At 43.1% G+C, this 20,228-nt stretch overlaps 1 protein-coding gene across 1 annotated transcript in view; it reads right to left on the reverse strand.

Moving 5' to 3' along the window:
* The window catches only part of RBKS (ribokinase), a 90,168-nt gene that overhangs the window by 31,055 nt on the left and 38,885 nt on the right, over positions 1-20,228 (reverse strand). The window contains exons 5-6 of the mRNA XM_038751500.1: positions 13,385-13,549; positions 2,293-2,384 (exon numbers count right to left, since the gene is read on the reverse strand). Coding sequence (XP_038607428.1) covers positions 2,293-2,384; positions 13,385-13,549 — 257 coding nt within the window. The remainder of the gene's footprint in view (positions 1-2,292; positions 2,385-13,384; positions 13,550-20,228) is intronic.

Consider the following 20,228-nt stretch of genomic DNA (forward strand, 5'->3'; position numbering starts at 1 on the left):
CCTTCCCCTTCTTGAAACTGATTAGCAAGCTACCTAACTGGCTGCTCTACTTCTTTCTGATAACCTGGTGCCCTCTTTGTTCCTGGGGATAGTTCTAGGAAGGTGCATGGAAGGAAGTCCGCTCTTTCCCTGGGGTGAGAATGGGAGAATAGCCCCAAACTTCCCCTCTCTTGCTTATATATTTCTTCTGGGTGTGAGTTTCTCCTGCTGTAATTCTTTTGGGCGTGTGTTGCCAGCAACCTGACCATGACTAGCCCCAACCTACTATTAAAATGTTCTAAGCAGAGGTGATATTTCTGGATGTGTCCTCTTCCACCCTAACAACTGTTTTCATTGGGCAACAAACAGGTAATGAACCTAGAGACAATTATAAAAGCTCCCGATGGGTGTTTATGTGTGAATCTGTTTATCTGTTATAATAACACTGCCAAATCTTGATGCAAGGTTAGTCGGAGATTGCTGGCAAAAGCTATCCTAAACCACAGATGAACAGATTTGCAAATCAGGCAACCAAATAATTACATAATTAGGCACCACACTCTGTGGCAAAAGGCAAAAAGAGAATGCCATCACAACTCTAGTAATTACTTTTAAGACCTCGCCAAGGACTGCTGAGGAAGCAAAGGACTAGAAGGAGGAAACGGAGCGTATACTTTCAGAAGTCAAATCCCCTATAACTCTGCCAGTCTGATTTCCAAACCAGGAAAAATTCTGAAAAAAAAAAAAACCACACGTAAAAATTGATTTGAAAGCTCCGAGACCATCATTGGTTCCTGAGTCTTGGCCTGACCTGGCAAAGTCTGTCAGACTTTAGGTTGACAAATCCAGTGGACCGAGAAAAGGTAGTGGATAATAGTAATAATAATAATGATGGCATTTATTAAGCGCTTACTACGTGTGAAGCACTGTTCTAAGCACTGGGGAGGTTACAAGGTGATCAGGTTGTCCCACGGGGGGCTCAAAGTCTTAATCCCCACTTTACAGATGAGGGAACTGAGGCACAGAGAAGTTAAGTGACTTGCCCAAAGTCACACAGCTGACAATTGGCAGAGCCAGGATTTGAACCCGTGACCTCTGACTCCAAAGCCCGTGCTCTTTCCACTGAGCCACGTTGTAACTATTATGTTGTTAGTAAGAATTCTGATGAAATACTGAAGGGTACATGCATAAAGAAACAAATAAAATATGTCAAGCTTCGATGTGCCGATTTCTCCCATTTGTAATTGAGATATGAAGCTTATATTACTGTGGCTAATAAGATTCTGCCATGAACCTGGAAGTGGCGGTGAGGTGGCCGTGGCTACTTCTACTTTCCAATTACTGATGAAAAGTTATATGGAGTGGATGGTGGTGAGCACCTATTTAATATTTTCACTAAGGATGAGGCCAGAGGGAATGGGTTTAAAATGCAGTAGGGTGGATTTCCCCTCTCAGGATCGCACCCGGAGAGTTTCCAATACTCTACCGGTCTCGGCTACGGGAGGGAGGATCAAACAGAGTCACAGCTGCAGCGGCGGCTAATAGCGAGTGGAAGGAAATCTGTTACAAGTCAAAACGCACCTGTGCTGGGCAGCACCGGCACAGGAGAGAGTCGAGCGTCGTGACACAAGTTCAGTGCGTGGAAGAAGGTAATGGTAAACCAATTCCGGATTTTTACCAAGAAAACTCTAAGGATCCACTACTAGAACGATGGAGGTGGGGCGTTCTGGGAAAGCTGTGTCCATGGAGTCGCTATGGGTCGGAGACAACTTGGCAAGCATAAGACAATATAAAACAACGGTGGATTTATGCTAGAAAGCACTCAGGTTATTTTCTGGGACAGTTTAAATGCATTCCTGCCTGCAGGAAGGGGAATTCTGTGAGCTATATGATAGAGAGAAATACCGGATTCCAATTTTTTTTTACAATATAAAACGCTTCCTTACAACGTGGGTAGAGTAGTACAGGATTCCAAAACGAGGCAAATAGTGCACATTCGATCTGTTCTGGGGAGGAACTGGAAATGAGATTTTGGGAGGGACTCAGAAGGCACCCCTTCCTCTTCACCTTAGAAGTTGGTGAACCGCCACCGCCACACTCTTAGCCTAATGGCCCAGGGAATAAGTGATGGGGTCAGGAGCCTCCTCTGCACAGTAATTATGTTTATAGCTGTTCTTTGTATTCCAAGATGGTGCAACTGACGGTAAGATCCTACCCATGTGTACAAGAGTGACTGAAAAGACCAATGTGTGAGGGTAAACATGGGAGACAAAGTTCCATTGAATTTCACAAAGTACGATTTCTTGCTGTTACCTCAGTTTCATTGCAACAGAACACATCTGAAAGAGTGTAGAATTGTGGATCGAGGTCGGCAATGGCAGGAGCTGGATTAAATAACGTCTTTACTGCAAGAGAATGGAAAAATTGTCTAAAGCTTGACATTTCCACACGATAACATTTACAAACACGCAGCAGGGGGAACCCCAACCAGGTTCAGTTTTGTTGGTTTCCCACATTTTATCACTTTTTCCATAAGTAAAAAAAAAAAAAATAAAGAAATCCATTACAGATGCAGAAAAGCCAGAGAGCCACCCAGACTCCTCAACAGCCTAAATTCTTAACCTCTTGCTTCCTCCCCTTCCCTTCCCATCCCCAAACATCTAAGTTTATGATGACGATAGCATTTATTAAGCGCTTACTATATGCAAAGCACTGTTCTAAGCACTGGGGAGGATACAAGGCGATCAAGTTGCCCCACGGGGGGCTCACAGTCATCATCCCCATTTTCTAGATGAGGGAACTGAGGCCCAGAGAAGTGAAGTGACTTGCCCAAAGTCACACAGCTGACAAGTGGCGGGGCCGGGATTTGAACCCATGCCCTCTGACTCCAAAGCCCGGCCTCTTTCCACTGAGCCACGCTGCTTCTCTAGTTCATTAGCTATCACTGTGGTCCCTTTATAGGGTTAACACAATTATCTGTGACATAATCAAGGGAAAGGAGGGACAAAAATGTGAGCATCAGGGGCATTGGGATATGCTGGAGAAACTTTCTGTGGGTTGGCCAATTTACAACACTTAATTTTAGGCAGGGCTGCTGAATACTTTCATTGTTTGGGGTAGGAGAACTGAAGGAAAACAAGAGTCAGGATTAGGGAGTTCAACATTTTGTTTATATATCTATACCTATCCATCAGAATCCATATGTTTGCCAAATGTTTTCAGACTCATGTTTCACAGAAGCTGAAAGCCCACATGCTCTCTGCTACTGGACAGGTTGCCTTGTGCAGGGGAAGAAATCTCACTGGGACAACTGGGAGAGTTTGCGATGGGTTTCGGGGAGCGGGTTTAAAGCGCTTCGAGAACCCTGGAGGCCTGACTGCCAATGGTAGATAAGAGATCCGGGTTCCCAACTATACACTGACCTCACGCTTCTGTGTTTGGCCTTGGAGCCTCAGGCCCAAGGGCGTGCACACTAATAATAATAATAATAATGATGGCATTTATTAAGTGCTTACTATAATAATAATAATGGCATTTATTAAGCGCTTACTCTGTGCAAAGCTCTGTTCTAAGCCCTGGGGTAGATACAAGGTAATCAAGTTGTCCCACGTGGGGCTCACCGACTTAATCCCCGTTTTTACAGATGAGGTCACTGAGGCACAGAGAAGTGAAGTGACTTGCCCAAAGTCACACAGTTGGCAGCCAGGATTTGAACCCATGACCTCTGACTCCAAAGCCCGTGCTCCTTCCACTGAACAACGCTGAGGCCGCCAGTTTTGCCCAGACCTAGAGCTGCCAGGAGCACCTGACAGTTTTAAACCGCCACTCTTTCTCATCTCACCAACCTTTCTGCCTCCTACTCTGTTTTCACAACTGTGTCATCAGAGAGGAGGGAGGGGGGATTACAAATGACTGGTGAGAGCCCCCCAGGTTTCCCTTTTGGCCAGTGGCAGGTGAAACCATGAAGGCGGTGGCAGCGGACGGAGCTCCGGGGAAGCTGGGAGAGAGGTGAGAGAGAGGAGTGAGGGGCAGTTGAGGCAACAAGAAGGAAGGAGGGAGAGGGGAATCGATCAATCAATCGTATTTATTGAGTGCTTACTGTGTGCAGAGCACTGTACTAAGCGCTTGGGAAGTACAAGTTGGCAGGGAGAGAGAATTAACTGAGCCTGCGACTCCTCGGGTAATATTGCCCTGCTCTGGGGACTGCAACTGCACACCTGAAATCTCCAGGGAGCAGAAAGCATTTCTCCTTCCTATCACTTCTCTGTCCCGGCTGCCTGAAGGGAAAACAGCGTGTGTGCAGACCTGGTGTCTATGAAAGGACTGTGAGCCCGTTGTTGGGTAAGGACCGCCTCTATACGTTGCCAACTTGTACTTCCCAAGCACTTAGCACAGTGCTCTGCACACAGTAAGCGCTCAATAAATACGATTGAATGAACGAATGAATCTGTGCATTTCACTCTCTCTGCCTTTGCCTCATTTTTGCCTCTCTGTCTTACTCTTTCCTATTCCCTGATTCTTGGCTATCAACAGTATTTACTACTTAACGAGTTGTGCAGAGAACTAAGAACAGACGTAAAAGATGTAGTTTCTGTCCTTGAGAAGCTTACAATTGAATAACAGAGGAGGAGAGTCGGACATTAATTGAAGAAGAACTCCCCCCAGCCCTTTCCTGTCCCGTGTTGAACTCCGGAAAATACGGTCGGGCCAGCCGGACAGTGGGATGGATGGCACTCTATTCACCATCAGGAACTAGGGGTTTCCTTCCCTAATCCCTAATCCCAGGAAAACCATTGCTCTTGTAATATGATTGATTGACTGATTGATTGTTGTCCCGGCCTGAAGAAAGGCAGAAGCAGTCAGGTCATGGTTTTCCTGCAGGCAGCTGTTTACCACACGGGAAGATTTTACTGGAACCCTGAGCAGACGGGCAGGCTGATATTCATTCAATCGTATTTATTGAGCGCTTACTGTGTGCAGAGCACTGGACTAAGCGCTTGGGAAGTCCAAGTTGGCAACATATAGAGACGGTCCCTACCCAACGGCGGGCTCACAGTCTAGAAGGGGGAGACAGACAACAAAACAAAACATATTAACAAAATAAAATAAATAGAATAAATATGTACAAGAAAAATAAATAGAGTAATAAACCTGTACAAACATATATACATATATACAGGTGCTGTGGGGAGGGGAAGGAGGTAAGGTGGGGGGGATGGGGAGGGGGAAGGAGGGGGCTCAGTTTGGTATTTGCTCTGAACTTCATAAAGACCGATCAGTACATAACAATTGGGCACAACTACCTTTCCCCTTAAAAGCTTTCTTTGGGGTCTGAATATGCCATACATTTCCTAGCTCTAGATTACATAACGATTGCTACCCAAAACTTGACATTTCTAATGAGCAGGATCTGATATTTTTAGTGCCTACCAAATTTTTTGTTAATAATGGCATTTATTAAGCGCTTACTATGTGCAAAGCATTGTTCTAAGCGCTGGGGAGGTTACAAGGTGATCAGGTTGTCCCACAGGGGACTCACAGTCTTCATCCCCATTTTTCAGATGAGGGAACTGAGGCCCAGAGAAGTGAAGTGACTTGCCCAAAGTCACACAGCTGACAATTGGCGGAGCTGGGATTTGAACCCATGACCTCTGACTCCAAAGCCCGGGCTCTTTCCACTGAGCCACGCTGCTTCTCTGGATGAGGAAAAAGATTAGTACTTTGGGCAGGTGTGAGAGAAATGGAGGTGTCTGGTAGATGACGATACAGAGAGACTGAGATGGACAAAGGAGATAAAGAAGGAGAGACAGGGAGAGAAAGAGAGTGACTGAAAGAGACATGTAAGCACCAATTTAGATTTTGAGCCCCAAATGAGATGGGAACTGTGTCCAACCTCATTATCTTCTATCTACCCCATCACTTAGAACAGTGCTTGGCACACAGTAAGCACTTAACAAGTACTATAATCATTACTATTATTATATCTGATGGTGCTCTGCACACAGTAAGCGCTCAATAAATACGACTGAATGAATGAATCTTCTACCTAGTAAGTCCATAGCCCAGTACTTTGCACACAGTAAGCACTTAACAAGTACTATAATCATTACTATTATTATATCTGATGATTTTCTACCTAGTTGGTCCATAGCCCAGTACTTTGCACACAGTAAGCACTTAATTCATCCTAAACTAATTAATAATATGCGTCGTTTTATACGCGTGTTGCAGACTGATGTGAAGGAGAAGAGCGGTAACTGGTGGCATCTGTGCTTATAATTCTCTCTAGGTAATCAGGGAATAAACTGCATAAAGCCATTCTTAGTTCTCCCACATGTGGCATTAAAATATGTGCATTTTGATGTTTTTAAGAAAGGGGACCCAACTTTGCTATTTTCCCTTGCCAACCCACTGCGTGCTCCCTTGCATCTCACACTTCCTTTTGAGAAAACTTGGAATGCCTGCCTTATTTCTGCCCTTTTTCAACCCACCGCCTACTGGAGGTATTGTACGCTTTGGAGTTTCATTGTTTGCAAATTGCAGATACAGTGCGTTTCTGAGAACCCCTATCTATACAGCCAATAAATGAAATCTCTGGCATAATTTGAGTCAGAGCCGGCTTTGATTACCACTGTCCTGGAGAGGGTGGTGAGGAAGAAAATTGGCACAGTGCTGAGGATCTGAAAAATACTTACTTACGCATGCAAATCACCAGAACTGTAATCCGATGGTCTTTTATATATATATATATATATATATATATAGTACTTGTTAAGCGCTTACTACGTGCCAGGTACTATTCTAAGAGCTGGGGCGGTTACCCGGTGATCAGGTTGGACACACTCTTTGGCACAGATTTTTGTTCCTAATGTCTCAGGAAGGGAGGATCCATCAGCAGGCAGCTGAGAAGCTGCGTGGATACAGCACGGAGTTAAAAGGACCTCCTCCTCCCCATCTTCCCCGCCCTACCTCCTTCCCCTCCCCACAGCACCGGTATATATGTTTGTAATAATAATAATAACGGGATTTATTAAGCAATTACTATGTGCAAAGCACTATTCTAACCGCTGGGGAGCTTACAAGGTGATCAGGTTGTCCCCCGGGGAGGCTTACAGTCTTAATCCCCACTTTACAGATGAGGGAACTGAGGCACAGAGAAGTTAAGTGACTTGCCCAAAGTCACACAGCTGACAATCGGCGGAGCCGGAATTTGAACCCATGAACTCTATACTCTATTTTACTTGTACATATTTACCATTCTATTGATTTTGTTATTGATGTGCATCTAGCTTTATTTCTATTTATTCTGATGACTTGACACCTGTTCCCATGTTTTGTTTTGTCATACGTCTCCCCCTTCTAGACTGTGAGCCCGTTGTTGGGGAGGGACCGTCTCTATATTCGTTCATTCATTCAATCATATTTATTGAGAGCTTACTGTGTGCAGAGCACTGTACTAAGTGCTTGACGTTGCCAACTTGTACTTCCCAAGCGCTTAGTACGGTGCTCTGCACACAGTAAGCGCTCAATAAATATGATTGAATGAATGAATGACCGACCTGGGTTCTTATAATAATAATAATAATAATAATAATGATAATGATGATGGTAGTCGGTTCTTATGATAATAATAATGATGGTACTTGTTAAGCACTTACTATGTGCAAAGCACTGTTCTAAGCGCTGGGGGGATACAAGGTGATCAGGTTGTCCCATGTGGGGCTCACAGTCTTCATCCCCATTTTCCAGATGAGGTCACTGAGGCCCAGAGAAGTGAAGTGACTTGCCCAAAGTCACACAGCTGACAATTGGCGGAGCTGGAATTTGAACCCATGACCTCTGACTCCGAAGCCCGGGCTCTTTCCACTGAGCCATGCTGCTTCTCTACAGGATGCGAGTGACAGAGCTGGGATTAGAACCCAAGTACCTTACTCCCAGCTGCATTCATTCATTCATTCAATTGTATTTATTGAGCGCTTACTGTGTGCAGAGCACTGTACTAAGCGCTTGGGAAGTACAAGTTGGCAACATATAGAGACAGTCCCTACCCAACAGCGGGCTCACAGTCTAGAAGCATGCTCTTTCTACTAGGCCATGTTACTTTCTCACCTTCTCCTCTTTTAGAGGAGCTTAGAACAGTGTTCTGCATATAGTAAGCACTCAGTAAATATGATTGATTGATTGACTCGAGCTAAAAAGGGGAAAATGAATTTTATTTTTGATTTGTTTTGATATTTATTGAAAGATGAAAAATGTTCCACTTTCTTTTGACTGCCATTTTAAATGTGGGCTGCAAGCTGAGAAAACCTTTGTAAAATTCCTTTTAAATTTTAAAATTCCCTTTGAACTGGGCTGAGATGAAATTTTAGTTATGCTGAGAAGCTTACGGGTTTTTATTTCAAAATCATTATAATAGACTTGCCATTTCAAATCAAAAAATTTCTCTGTAACGCTTCCAATTTCCTACTCATCTGGCACAGCGTCATATATGCTGGTTCAACATTGACTATGGGATTCTGCCATTGTTTGGTTTGCAAAGAATCAGTTCTTCACAAGAGGGAAGGACTTTTTTTAATATAGCGGGCAAATTAATCTTGAAGAGGAAGAAGAAAAAAACAGAGCCAAGTATCTAAGTTCTCAGCACTGAAGGAATTAAACCAACAAATATTTTTAATGGAAGGATTATATCACGGCTGAATTGTTTGACTCCAGAAGTACACGAAAAGTGAGAAGAATGTTAATGTAGTGTTTGGACTTTCAAAAATCTGAATTCTAGACTGTGAGCCTACTGTTGGGTAGGGACTATATATGTTGCTAACTTGGACTTCCCAAGCGCTTAGTACAGTGCTCTGAACACAGTAAGCGCTCAATAAATACGACTGAATGAATGAATGACCTTTTTTTAACCTTTTTAATGCCTTTTTGATTTGCAGGTCGAGCCTGTGAGAGCACCCTTTAGCTGCCTGCCGGACACAAAACCAAAAGTCTATTTGTATTCAAGAGTTACTAATGGAAACCCCGATGCTTCCCGTGCTCCTCTTCCATCCCTGCTCATTTTCAGCCCTCTCCCCTATTTTTTCTTCGTCTCTTGCCCATCTATCTTTTTTTCTTTTCACTTTTCTAAGCTGTCTGGTTCTTATTTCTTTCCACGAGTTCTCATTTTTGGTGTGTTTGTCATTTCGCTTGCACATTTTTCCTTCGAATTTTGGCTCTGCCCTCCCTCCCTCAACTACCCCATGGCGGCAGGATTTGGCTTCCAATCCAGTAGAAATCTGAACCCCAAAGGGGCTTTGAAACAGAGGCGTCAACACCGTCTTTCTCCACTCGCCTTTTGTTCAATTTTTCCGTATCTTTGCAGCTTCCTATGGTCCTTCTATTGATCTTCTTATTTACCCCGCTCCCGTTTCCTCTGTTTTTCTCCCCTTTTCCCACTTTCCTGATTCTCTTTTCCCAATCTACTGTTCCCTAATCCTTTCCTTTTCCTTTGCTTTTACTGCAAGCTGGCTCGTGCCCAAGCACTGAACCTTGGCGAACGCGGAGTCAAAACCAGCAGGATGTGAGAGCCTGAACAGCCTGGGAAACAAACTGCTGAATGCTTCCCGGCCCCGGCCATGCAGCTCCCAACGTCCCCCCGCTCCGCTCAACCCACTGCAACCAATGCCTGTCCTCCCGGACCCAAATCACTTGATCCCAACAATCCTACATCACTACCCCTCCAACTTGTCCTGTATATCACACCCCCCCAAACCATCCCTTACTTCCTCCACCCACTTGGCCTTTCCTGAACTCCCACATGCTCTTGAACTCTTCCATCCCTGCTGAGACTTTGAGCCTATTTTGTGTACGTGGGTTGGTTTGAATGTTTCATCACTCCTGACGTGCCTGTCTCCGATCCCTTCTCCTGGCTAAAAGTCTTAGATTAGGAGCTGCCCAAGGCACAGGGGCCGCGTCCTTAGACTGTGAATCCCAGGTGAGACAGGGATTGTGTCTGACCTGATGAACTTGTATCTACCCCGGGGCTCAGAATGGTGCTTCACACATGGTAAGCACGTAAGAAATATAATAATGATAATTCCCATTCATTCAATCGTATTTCTTCATTCATTCATTCATTTAATCATATTTATTGAGCGCTTACTGTGTGCAGAGCACTGTACTAAGCGCTTGGGAAGTACAAGTCGGCAACATATAGAGACAGCCCCTACCCAACAACGGGCTCACAGTCTAGAAGGGGGAGACAGACAACAAAACATGGAGACAGGACATTCACTCCTTCAATCGTATTTACTGAATGCTCACTGTGTGCACAGCACTGTACTAAGCGCTTGAGAAGTACAAGTTGGCAACATATAGAGATGGTCCCTACCCAACAATGGGCTTACAGTCTAGAAGGGGGAGATAGACAACAAAACAAAACACGTGGACAGGTGTCAAGCTGTCAGAACAAATAGAATTAAAGCTAAATGCACTTCATTAACAAAACAAATAGAATAGTAAATATGTACAAGGAAAATAAACAGCATTTCCCAGGGCTGAGTACAGTGCTTTGCACACAGTAAGTGCTTGATAAATACTATTACTACTATCTAGCATCTCAATACGCTGGCCTAAGAGCCAAGCCCGGGCTCTTTTCACTGAGCCACGCTGCTAGTCCCGGGGCATGTAGAGAAGGAAATCAAGAATAATGATAAAAATTACTGTACTTTGAGAAGCACTTAGAGAAGCAGCGTGGCTCAGTGGAAAGAGCACAGGCTTTGGAATCAGAGGCCGTGGGTTCAAATCCCGACTCGGCCAATTGTCAGTTGTGTGACTTTGGGCAAGTCACTTCACTTCTCTATGCCTCAGTTATCTCATCTGGAAAATGGGGATTAAGACTGTGAGCCCCCCCGTGGGACAACCTGATCACCTTGTAACCTCCCCAGCGCTCAAACAGTGCTTTGCACATACTAAGTGCTTAATAAATGCCCATTATTATTATTATTATTATTAAAGTACGGTATAAAGTTATTTCCTCAAGGGAGTCTTAAACACTTGACTGCTGCTGTGTGACCACGGACAAGTCACATCATTTCAGTGCCTCAGTTTCCTCATCTGCAAAATGGGGATTCAATATCTGGTCTCCCTCCCTCTTAGAAAGCGTGACTCACATGGGACATGGACTTTTTTCGATCAATCAATCAACGGTATTTATAGAGATTTTACTGTATGCCTATCCCGGTGCTGTGGGAGTTTGCCTAACAGCAACAAGCCAGTCTTCATTACGACTGAATGAATGAAAGAACATAGAGCTCTAAACCTCTAATTAAGTTCTCTTTCTCCTCCACAGAGTTTATAATTTTATTTCATGGAGAATCCTTCCCTCTATAGAGCTAAAGGTAGAAAGGGCTTTCACCAACTCAAATGACACTGAGGTCCAAGGGAGAATTCACTTTTACTCAGAACTTTTTGGACTAAAAATCAAGCAAAGGTGTGTAATGAATAGATGTAAAGTCCCATTAGTGAAACTCAAGGAGCCCAACAGGTGTTCATCGTAAATAAAGTTTCAGAACCATTACACATTGAGGCAATGGTTTTGATTTGGGAATTCCTTCTGCAAGCTCTGACTCCATTTAAAATGCGTCATATGTCAGCAGAAATGTAGCATTCCATTTCATTTTGCTAAGAGAAAGTTTTGTTCTTTCGGACAATACATTTTAAAATCTCCCACAAAGACATTCTTTTTCATCAAGTGCCATGTTAAAATAAAAAAAAAGCACTACAGTGGAAATATTTTCTAAAGTAGTCCTACAAAGCTCTATTTTTGATCTGAATTTTTTATCTTTGGGATTGAAGTTCCTGCCTGGATTGTCCATTCTGACTGTTCCCAATGTTTCTTCAGTGATTAATCAATCAATCAATCAACAGTACTTATTGAGCACTTACTGTGTGCAGAGCCCTGCAGTGAAGCGCTTGGGAAAGTACAATACAACAGAGTTGGTAAATACATTCCCTGCCCAAGAAGAGTTTATAGTCTAGAGGGGGAAACAGACATTAATATATATAAATTGTGATGAAATCACAAAATTATGACCGTAACATATGGAAGGAAGTCACTTGCGTTAGTATTGTGGTTTTTCATCGTAGCTTTCCAGCTGGGTAGTGAGAAGAAGTTCCCCCTGTTCTAAAAGGGAACTCCTGAGAGACAATTTGTGACCACCCGGCAAAGCGTTTAGTACAGTGTTCTGCACACGGTAAGCGCTCAATAAACACAATTGAATCAATCAATCAATCATATTTATTGAGCACTTACTGCGTGCAGAGCACTGTACTAAGCGCTTGGGAAGTACAAGTTGGCAACATATTGATTGAATGAAAAACTCTAGTGATGCAGAGGTAATGTAACACAGACTGGGAGAATTTTACCATTTCTGGGATTATAACGAAACTAGTACAAGATGCTCACTTCAGCATAGTGACAGAGACCTTCAGAAACTGATCATCATCCCCTCATGCTACATACTGGTAATGCTACCCAGCGTTTTCTAGAATTAGAAAACACAATTCAATACTGTACTTGAGAAGATAACTCTGAAGTTCCAGTTAGGAGGCAGTTTTTTGTCCTAAAGCTGGGGGATATGGACAGATGATAATAATACTAATGATGGCAATAATAATAATCACAATAATCCTATTCGTTAAGCACTTACCTTGTGCCAAACACTGTACTAAGCACTGGGGTAGATTCACGATAAACAGGTTGGGCATAGTCCCTACCCCTCATTAGACGCCCAGTCCAAGGGAGAGGAAGGACAAGTATTTAATCCCCATTTTGCAGACGAGGAAATTGAGACACCGAGAAGAAAAGTGACTTGCCCAAAGTCACACAGCAAATGGCAGAAGCAGGATTAGAATCCAGGTCTTCTGATTCCCAGGCCTGTGCTCTTTCCACTAGGCCTCACTGCTCGTCTATCTCGCCACCGACCTCTCGCCCACATCCCGCCTTTGGCCTGGTTGCCCTCCCTCCTATTCAACAGACAATGATGCTCCCCACCTTCAAAGCCTTATTAAAGGCACATAAATCTCCCCTCTGACTAAGCCCTCCTTTCCTCTTCTTCCAATCCCGTCTGCACTGCCCTGACTTGCTCCCTTTATTCATCCCCCCACCAGCCCTACAACACTTCTGTACACATTTATTTATTTACATCAATGTCTGTCTCCCCCTCTAGACTGTTAGCTCCTTACGGACAGGGAATGCGTCTTCCTGAACGATAAGGACATTGTGAGTATAAACCGAGATCATTAACGTGAAGATCCTTTGGAAAAACGTCCAAAATGCTATATAAATCCATGAAATCTGTCGGGGCCTTGGGAAAGGCAAATCCTAATTAGGAAGTTAGAGCGGCTTTAACAGAGAACGGAAAGTTACCTCCGCTGGCACGGGCCATCTTCAGGGCTTCCAGAGACGTAATTGGTGCAATTTCGAGCTGACAGATCATTACTTTGGCTTTGCTAATAATACCAGTTGCCTTCTTCAGGTCTTCGAAATTCAAAAGCATATTGGCTCCAGCCACTATGACGATAACATTCTGCCCTAGAAAAAAATGTAGTGAGTAATTACTTGAACCCGGAAATCAAGTGAAACCCAACAATAATACCTTGTGCTCTTCTGGTCTTGTCTTATGCTGTCGAGTTGTTTCCGACCCATAGCGACTCCACGGGCGCATCTTTCCCAGAACGTCCCACATCCATCTGCAATCGTTCTGGTAGTGTATCCGTACAGTTTTCTTGGTAAAAATACGGAAGTGGTTTACCGTTGACTCCTTCCACGCGGTGAATCTGGCAACTCTCTCCCGTGCCGCTGCTGCCCAGCACAGGTGGGCTTTAATAATAACAATTTTGGTATTTGTTAAGCGCTTACTATCTGCAAAGCACCGTTCTGAGCGCCGGGGAGGATACAAAGTGATCAGGTTGTCCCATGTGGGGCTCGCAGTCTTAATACCATTTGACAGATGAGGTAACTGAGGCTCAGAGAAGTTAAGTGACTTGCCCAAGGTCATGCAGCAGACAGGTGGCGGAGCTGGGATTAGAACCCATGACCTCTGGCTCCCAAGCCCGTGCTCTTTCCACTGAGCCACACTGCTTCTCTTCGAAGCTAGGAATGGAATGGGGATGCCTCTGCTCCACTCTCCCTTCCACAGCCGAGACCGGTAGAGTACTAGAGACTCTCCGGGTGGGATCCTTAAAGGGGGATGATCTTCTGCTGCCATTTATCAAATAATTGAAAAGGGCGATATAAATGTTAGCCTTTCCATAGTTGTTGAGGTATTATGATCACTCCAAAAATGTTTTTGTTACAGCTTTGTTTTTCAATTACTTTTATCCTTACAGGTAATCTTCACACATATTACTGAATGAGATTCTAGACTATAAATGTTAGTCTAGTATTACTTTCATAAAAAAAATATCATCAATAGAAGCAGGAACAAACTTGACATTGACCTCATAAACAAGAGCCCGTTGTTGGGTAGGGACCGTCTCTATTTCTTGCCAATTTGTACTTCCCAAGCGCTTAGTACAGTGCTCTGCCCAAAGTAAGCGCTCAATAAATATGACTGAATGAATAACCTATATGTGCAGTTTGGCTTTCAGTATTTATAATCAATCGTATTTATTGAGCGCTTACTGTGTGCAGAGCACTGTACTAAGCACTCGGGAAGTACAAGTTGGCAACATGTGGCATTCAAGGCAAATTTATTCTGTTATTTGAAATGTAATTTTCGGTTGCAAAAAAATAACTAAGAAATGATGAACTGGATCCGTATTGGAAGAAAGCAGTGATGATGAAGAGGATTTGGATGGAATAGATAAGGAAATGGCAAAATTTCTGAGATGCAGAAGTCCAGGAATAGCATCGGATGAAGTTAAAGGAATGCCTACAGAAGATGAACCTCAAAGTAGAGAACAAAATATTCAGATTTTTAAATCGAGTAAGATTAGAATGGAATAATCTGCAACCTACCTCGAGACCTCCTAAGTTAATTTTCACAATTTCTCCCTTGAAAAGCTATTACCCCTACTTGAGAAGAATTTTTGTATATATGATTCATGAAATGGTAATATAATATCTCTACAAACTACCGTCAGAGTAAAGGAGAGTGAACGGTCATTAACTGGACAAGAGAGAAATAGAATGACTGCTACTATAGATGGGCTAAAAGGTTTGAAAGACTCCTTGGAAAGTCTAGCAGAACTGTGGGGGAACACTTCATTTCCGGGAAATGTAGGCTGAAGATCAACTTTCAGGCAGTTATTTTATCCCTAAATCATCATCATCAATCGTATTTATTGAGCGCTTACTATGTGCAGAGCACTGTACTAAGCGCTTGGGAAGTACAAATTGGCAACATATAGAGACAGTCCCTACCCAACAGCGGGCTCACAGTCTAAAAGGGGGAGACAGAGGACAAAACCAAACATACTAACAAAATAAAATAAATAGGATAGATATGTACAAGTAAAATAAATAAATAAATAAATAAATAAATAAATAAATAAATGAATAAATAAATAAAGTAATATGATCTAAATGATCTGGTGAAGGACAGCAGATTGAATTAAGCCACCAATGACAAATTATGAACATTTACGGAAGAGCATGGTGTTGTGGTTAAACCACGGCCCCGGGAGTCAGGAGGCTGTGGGTTCTAATTCCGCCTCTGCCACTTGTCTGCTGTGCGACCTTGGGCAAGTCACTTCACTTCTCTGTACCTCAGTTTCCTCACCTGTAAAATGGGGATTAAGAATGTGAGCCCCATGTGGGGCAGGGATTATATCCACCCTGGCGCTTAGCACAGTGCCTGGTACAAAGTAAGTGCTTAACAAATACCAGAATTATTATTATGAGAAGCAGCATTACATAGCGGATAGAGCCCGGATCTGGAAGTAAGAAGGTCACGGGCGCTAACTGGCTCCACAATTTGCCTGCTGTGTGACTTTGGGCACTGTGTGACTTCTCTGGGCCTCAGTTATCTCACTGTCCCATGTGTCTGATTTGGAGAAGTGCTCGAGTTGTGAAGTAAGAAGGGCTTGTTTTGGTCTTAGCTTTTTTTCATGCCCACCTCCTTTGAATTTTATATTCTCGCTCTTGGACTGGAGGGGTATATGGGGGTCTTGAATATTGTCTTATTCTGGGTAACGGCAAGGGCCTTGTGCAAAGCCCCGCCCCGCTCTAGACTGTAAGCTCTCTTGGGCAAGGAATGTGTCTGTTTATTGTTGTATTGTGCTCTCCCAAGCGCTTAGTACAGTGCTCTGCACACAGTATGCGCTCAAAAAATACGACAATGAGTGAATCTGTAAAATGAGGATTAAGACTGTGAGCTCCATGTGGGACAGGGACTGTGTCCAACTTGATTACCTTGTATCTACCCCAGCGCTTAGAACAGTGCCTGACATGTAGTAAGCGCTTAACAAATACCATCATTATTATCTAGACTTGTACAGTGCTATGCAACCTATAGATGTTCAATTCTTATCTCACAGACTGACTCCAATCACCTCCCATCCTTATTTTTTTCCACTTCCTGAATAATAAAGAAAGAATGAACATGCCTTTAAATACTTGCAGTTGGCTGGGAATATGCTTTTTTAATTTTTCTACTGATTGTTTTTGTGGTTACGCATATTTTTCTGACTCGTTACGTGTGTGTGTTTGTCCAAATTTTGTTTATCGTATCCCTCCATCAGATTTAAGGTACTTGAGGTCAGGAACTAGGATTTATACCTAATTTGTAACTCCATCAAATACCTAATTTAGTCCTCTGCCCACAGCGGTGCTTAATTAATGTGCTTGTTTGACTCATTACCTTTCCATCACTTGCAATTCCACTAATTCATCTAATGGAGATGAACATTTAACTACTTTTAGAGGCAGATTTTCATTTGAGCCTTCAGGAATGATAATGAATAAAAATGTTCATGTGGGTAGCTCTAAAACCACAAATACACCTTGTAACCTCCCCAGCGCTTAGAACAGTGCTTGGCACATAGTTAGCGCTTAATAAATGCCACTATTATTATTATTATTCTTAACTGGAAGGCCAATTACAAGAGCGAAAGACAAATTGAGGGAAATGGGGTGTGCTTGACTGAGCTAGATATTTTAGGACTTAGAGAGGAGAAATAATATATATGTCCATCACTGTGACTCAGGAATTACTCAAGAATGAACAATTATAAGAACTCAGGCGAAATAAGCAGGAAATTCCAAAAACTTTCTAGTGCCAAAAGACAATATTCCAGCATCTTTACTGGATTTACTTTTGTGTTATTAGCTCTCCAAAAGGACAAGTCTTCTTGTCAACAAGCTTGAGTAGAAATTAAATAAGTGAATGTGATTCATTTTAAAAATATGATTACAATAATTTTTAAAAAGGCACCCAGTAGATAATGAAGAGAAAATAAACAGGGTATATTTCTGGGGATGTGTGCCAAAATGATAGCTTTGACAAATTTTTATGGTAAAGATAACAGTATATCCTGCACACAATCATAAATGATTAATGTATTCAATTGGAAAGAAATGAAATCCTAATTGGGGGGAAAAACTCTTCTCCATCAGTTGGCCTTTGAACGTGTTAGACTGAACTTTTCAGCAAGGGAGCTAAATTTCGTAACTCCGTGAAAGGCGCTATAAATTATGTTTCTAATTCAAATGACCATGAAGATACAACCCTAACACTACAAGCATTTGGCAACAGCAGATGTAGTTTTTGTCCCAGAAATCAGGCTAGGGAATGCAAAATTTCAAATGACTGCTGTGGAAAAGCTTTTTCAACTATTTCCCAACAATAAATAAAACATTCTCAATCTCTTTCACCGGCTCCTCCTCTGCCTCCGCCCTTTAACTGTGGGAGTCCCTCAAGGCTCAATTCTGGATCCCCATCTATTCTCCATCTACACTCAATCCTTTGGAGAACTCTTGAACTTCCAAGGCTTCAACTACCATCACTACACGGTTGATTCCCAAATTTACCTCTTCTGCCCTGATCTCTCTCCTCAGAAGCCTCACATTTCCTCCTGCCTTCAGGACATCCCTACTTGGATGTCCCGCTGACACAAACTTAATATGTCCAAAACAGAACTTTTCATCCCCCCACCCAAACCCCGTTCTCCCCGTAACTTTTCCATCACTGTAGACACCACCACCAACCTTGGCATTACCCTCGACATCTCTCTCATTCGACCCCTCAAATTCAATCTGTCAAAATCCTGTCGGTTTAACCTTCCTAGGTTAGGCATCGCTAAAATCTGCCCTTTTCTCTCCATCCAAACTGTTACTTTGTTGATCGTATCCCACCTTGATTACTGCATCAGCCTCCTTGCTGACCTCCCAGCCTCCTGTCTCTCCCCTCTCCAATCCTTACTTCATTCTGCTGCCTGGATCATTTTTCTACAAAACCATTAATAATAATAATAATAATAATAGCATTTATTAAGCGCTTACGGTGTGCAAAGCGCCATTCTAAGTGCTGGGGAGGTTACAAGGTGATCAGCCCACGGGAGGCTCACAGTCTTCATCCCCATTTTACAGATGAGGGAACTGAGGCCAGAGAAGTGAAGTGACTTGCCCAAAGTCACACAGCTGGCAATTGGCAGAGCCGGGATTTGAACCCCTGACTTCGGACTCCAAAGCCCGTGCTCTTTCCACTGAGCCTCGCTGAACCATTCAGCTCACATCTCCTCAAAAATCTCCAACGGTTGCCCATCCACCTCTGCATCAATACCGTTGGCTTTAAAGCACTCAATCGGCTCACACCTCACCTCCTTGTTTTCCCACTACAACCCAGCTCACAAATTTCACTAATCCAATGCCAACCTACTCACGGTACCGCGATCTCGTCTATCTCACCGCCGATCCCTTGCCTGTGTCCTCCCTCGGGCCGGGAACGCCTTTCCCCTTCATAAATGACAGACCACCACCACTTTCCCCACCTTCAAAGCCTCCTTCCCTTCCCCACAGCACCTGTATATATGTATATATGTTTGTACATATTTACCCCACCTTCAAAGCCTCCTTCCCTTCCCCACAGCACCTGCATATATGTATATGTGTTTGTACATATTTAGTACTCATTTATTTATTTATTTTACTTGTACATATCTATTCTATTTATTTTATTTTGTTAATATGTTTTGTTTTGTTTTCTGTCTCCCCCTTCTAGACTGTGAGCCCACTGTTGGGTAGGGACCGTCTCTATATGTTGCCAACTTGTACTTCCCAAGCACTTCGTACAGTGCTCTGCACACAGTAAGCGCTCAATAAATACGACTGATTGATTGATTGATTATTAAAATCCAACCACCTCCAAGAGGCCTTCCCCAATTACTTCCCTACTCCCTCTCTGTACCCTTTAAGCACAGGGTACCTTCAGCCCCACAGCACTTATGTACCCATCCACAATTTATTTTAATGCCTGTCTCTCCCTCCAGACTGTAAGCTCTGGTGGGCAGGGGACATGCCTACCAACTCTGTTATACTGTACTCTCCCAAGGGTTTAGTACAGTGTTCTGCCCACCCGGTATCCATTCAATAAATACCACTGATTGATGGATTGATTTTAAATGTCTTGAATTTGAAATGACACTCATTAACGGTTTGGGTAACCCTAGGTCATTACAAGTTACAAAACCGCATCTTCCTTTGTAACCATCAAATCCTTTCTTCCCCTCCCTTCCCCATCTTCATCAAGTCTGAGCCATTTAAACGGAATAAACTCTAAACCCGTTCTGTGCTGCCAATACCCAGAGCTGGGGAGGGGATGCTCTGTAGGCAGGTTCCTGAGACGTAAGCAGACACATTATGAGTGTAAACAAGTCAGATGCAAAGGCATGAGTTGGCATCATCTGCCGAGATGCATATAATTACATTCCTGAGTTTGGCGGCTTAGAGATGCTTTCTTTCCTATGCTCTTGCTTTTTCACATCCAGAATTGGGTTGTTTTATTCAGTTCATTGCGTTAAAAACCTGTTAAATTGTCTTTCTACATCGCCAAACTTTTTGGATTAGCACGTACCAACGGAAAAGGCTTTTTGTGAAAAGCAACTTTTCAATCGCCGGCCACGGAATAGAAATAGTGACCGCTGATACTGAGTTAAGAAAAAGAAACCGAAAAAACCACTAGTGGTTCTTAGGTGACATGAAAGTGCTGACCGAGGATGTGGATACATAAAGTGGGGGAGAATAGAAATTATTATTAATAATCATAAATGTA

This window comes from Tachyglossus aculeatus, chromosome 9 (assembly GCF_015852505.1).
Source record: "Tachyglossus aculeatus isolate mTacAcu1 chromosome 9, mTacAcu1.pri, whole genome shotgun sequence".
NCBI classification, from domain to species: Eukaryota; Metazoa; Chordata; class Mammalia; order Monotremata; family Tachyglossidae; genus Tachyglossus; species Tachyglossus aculeatus.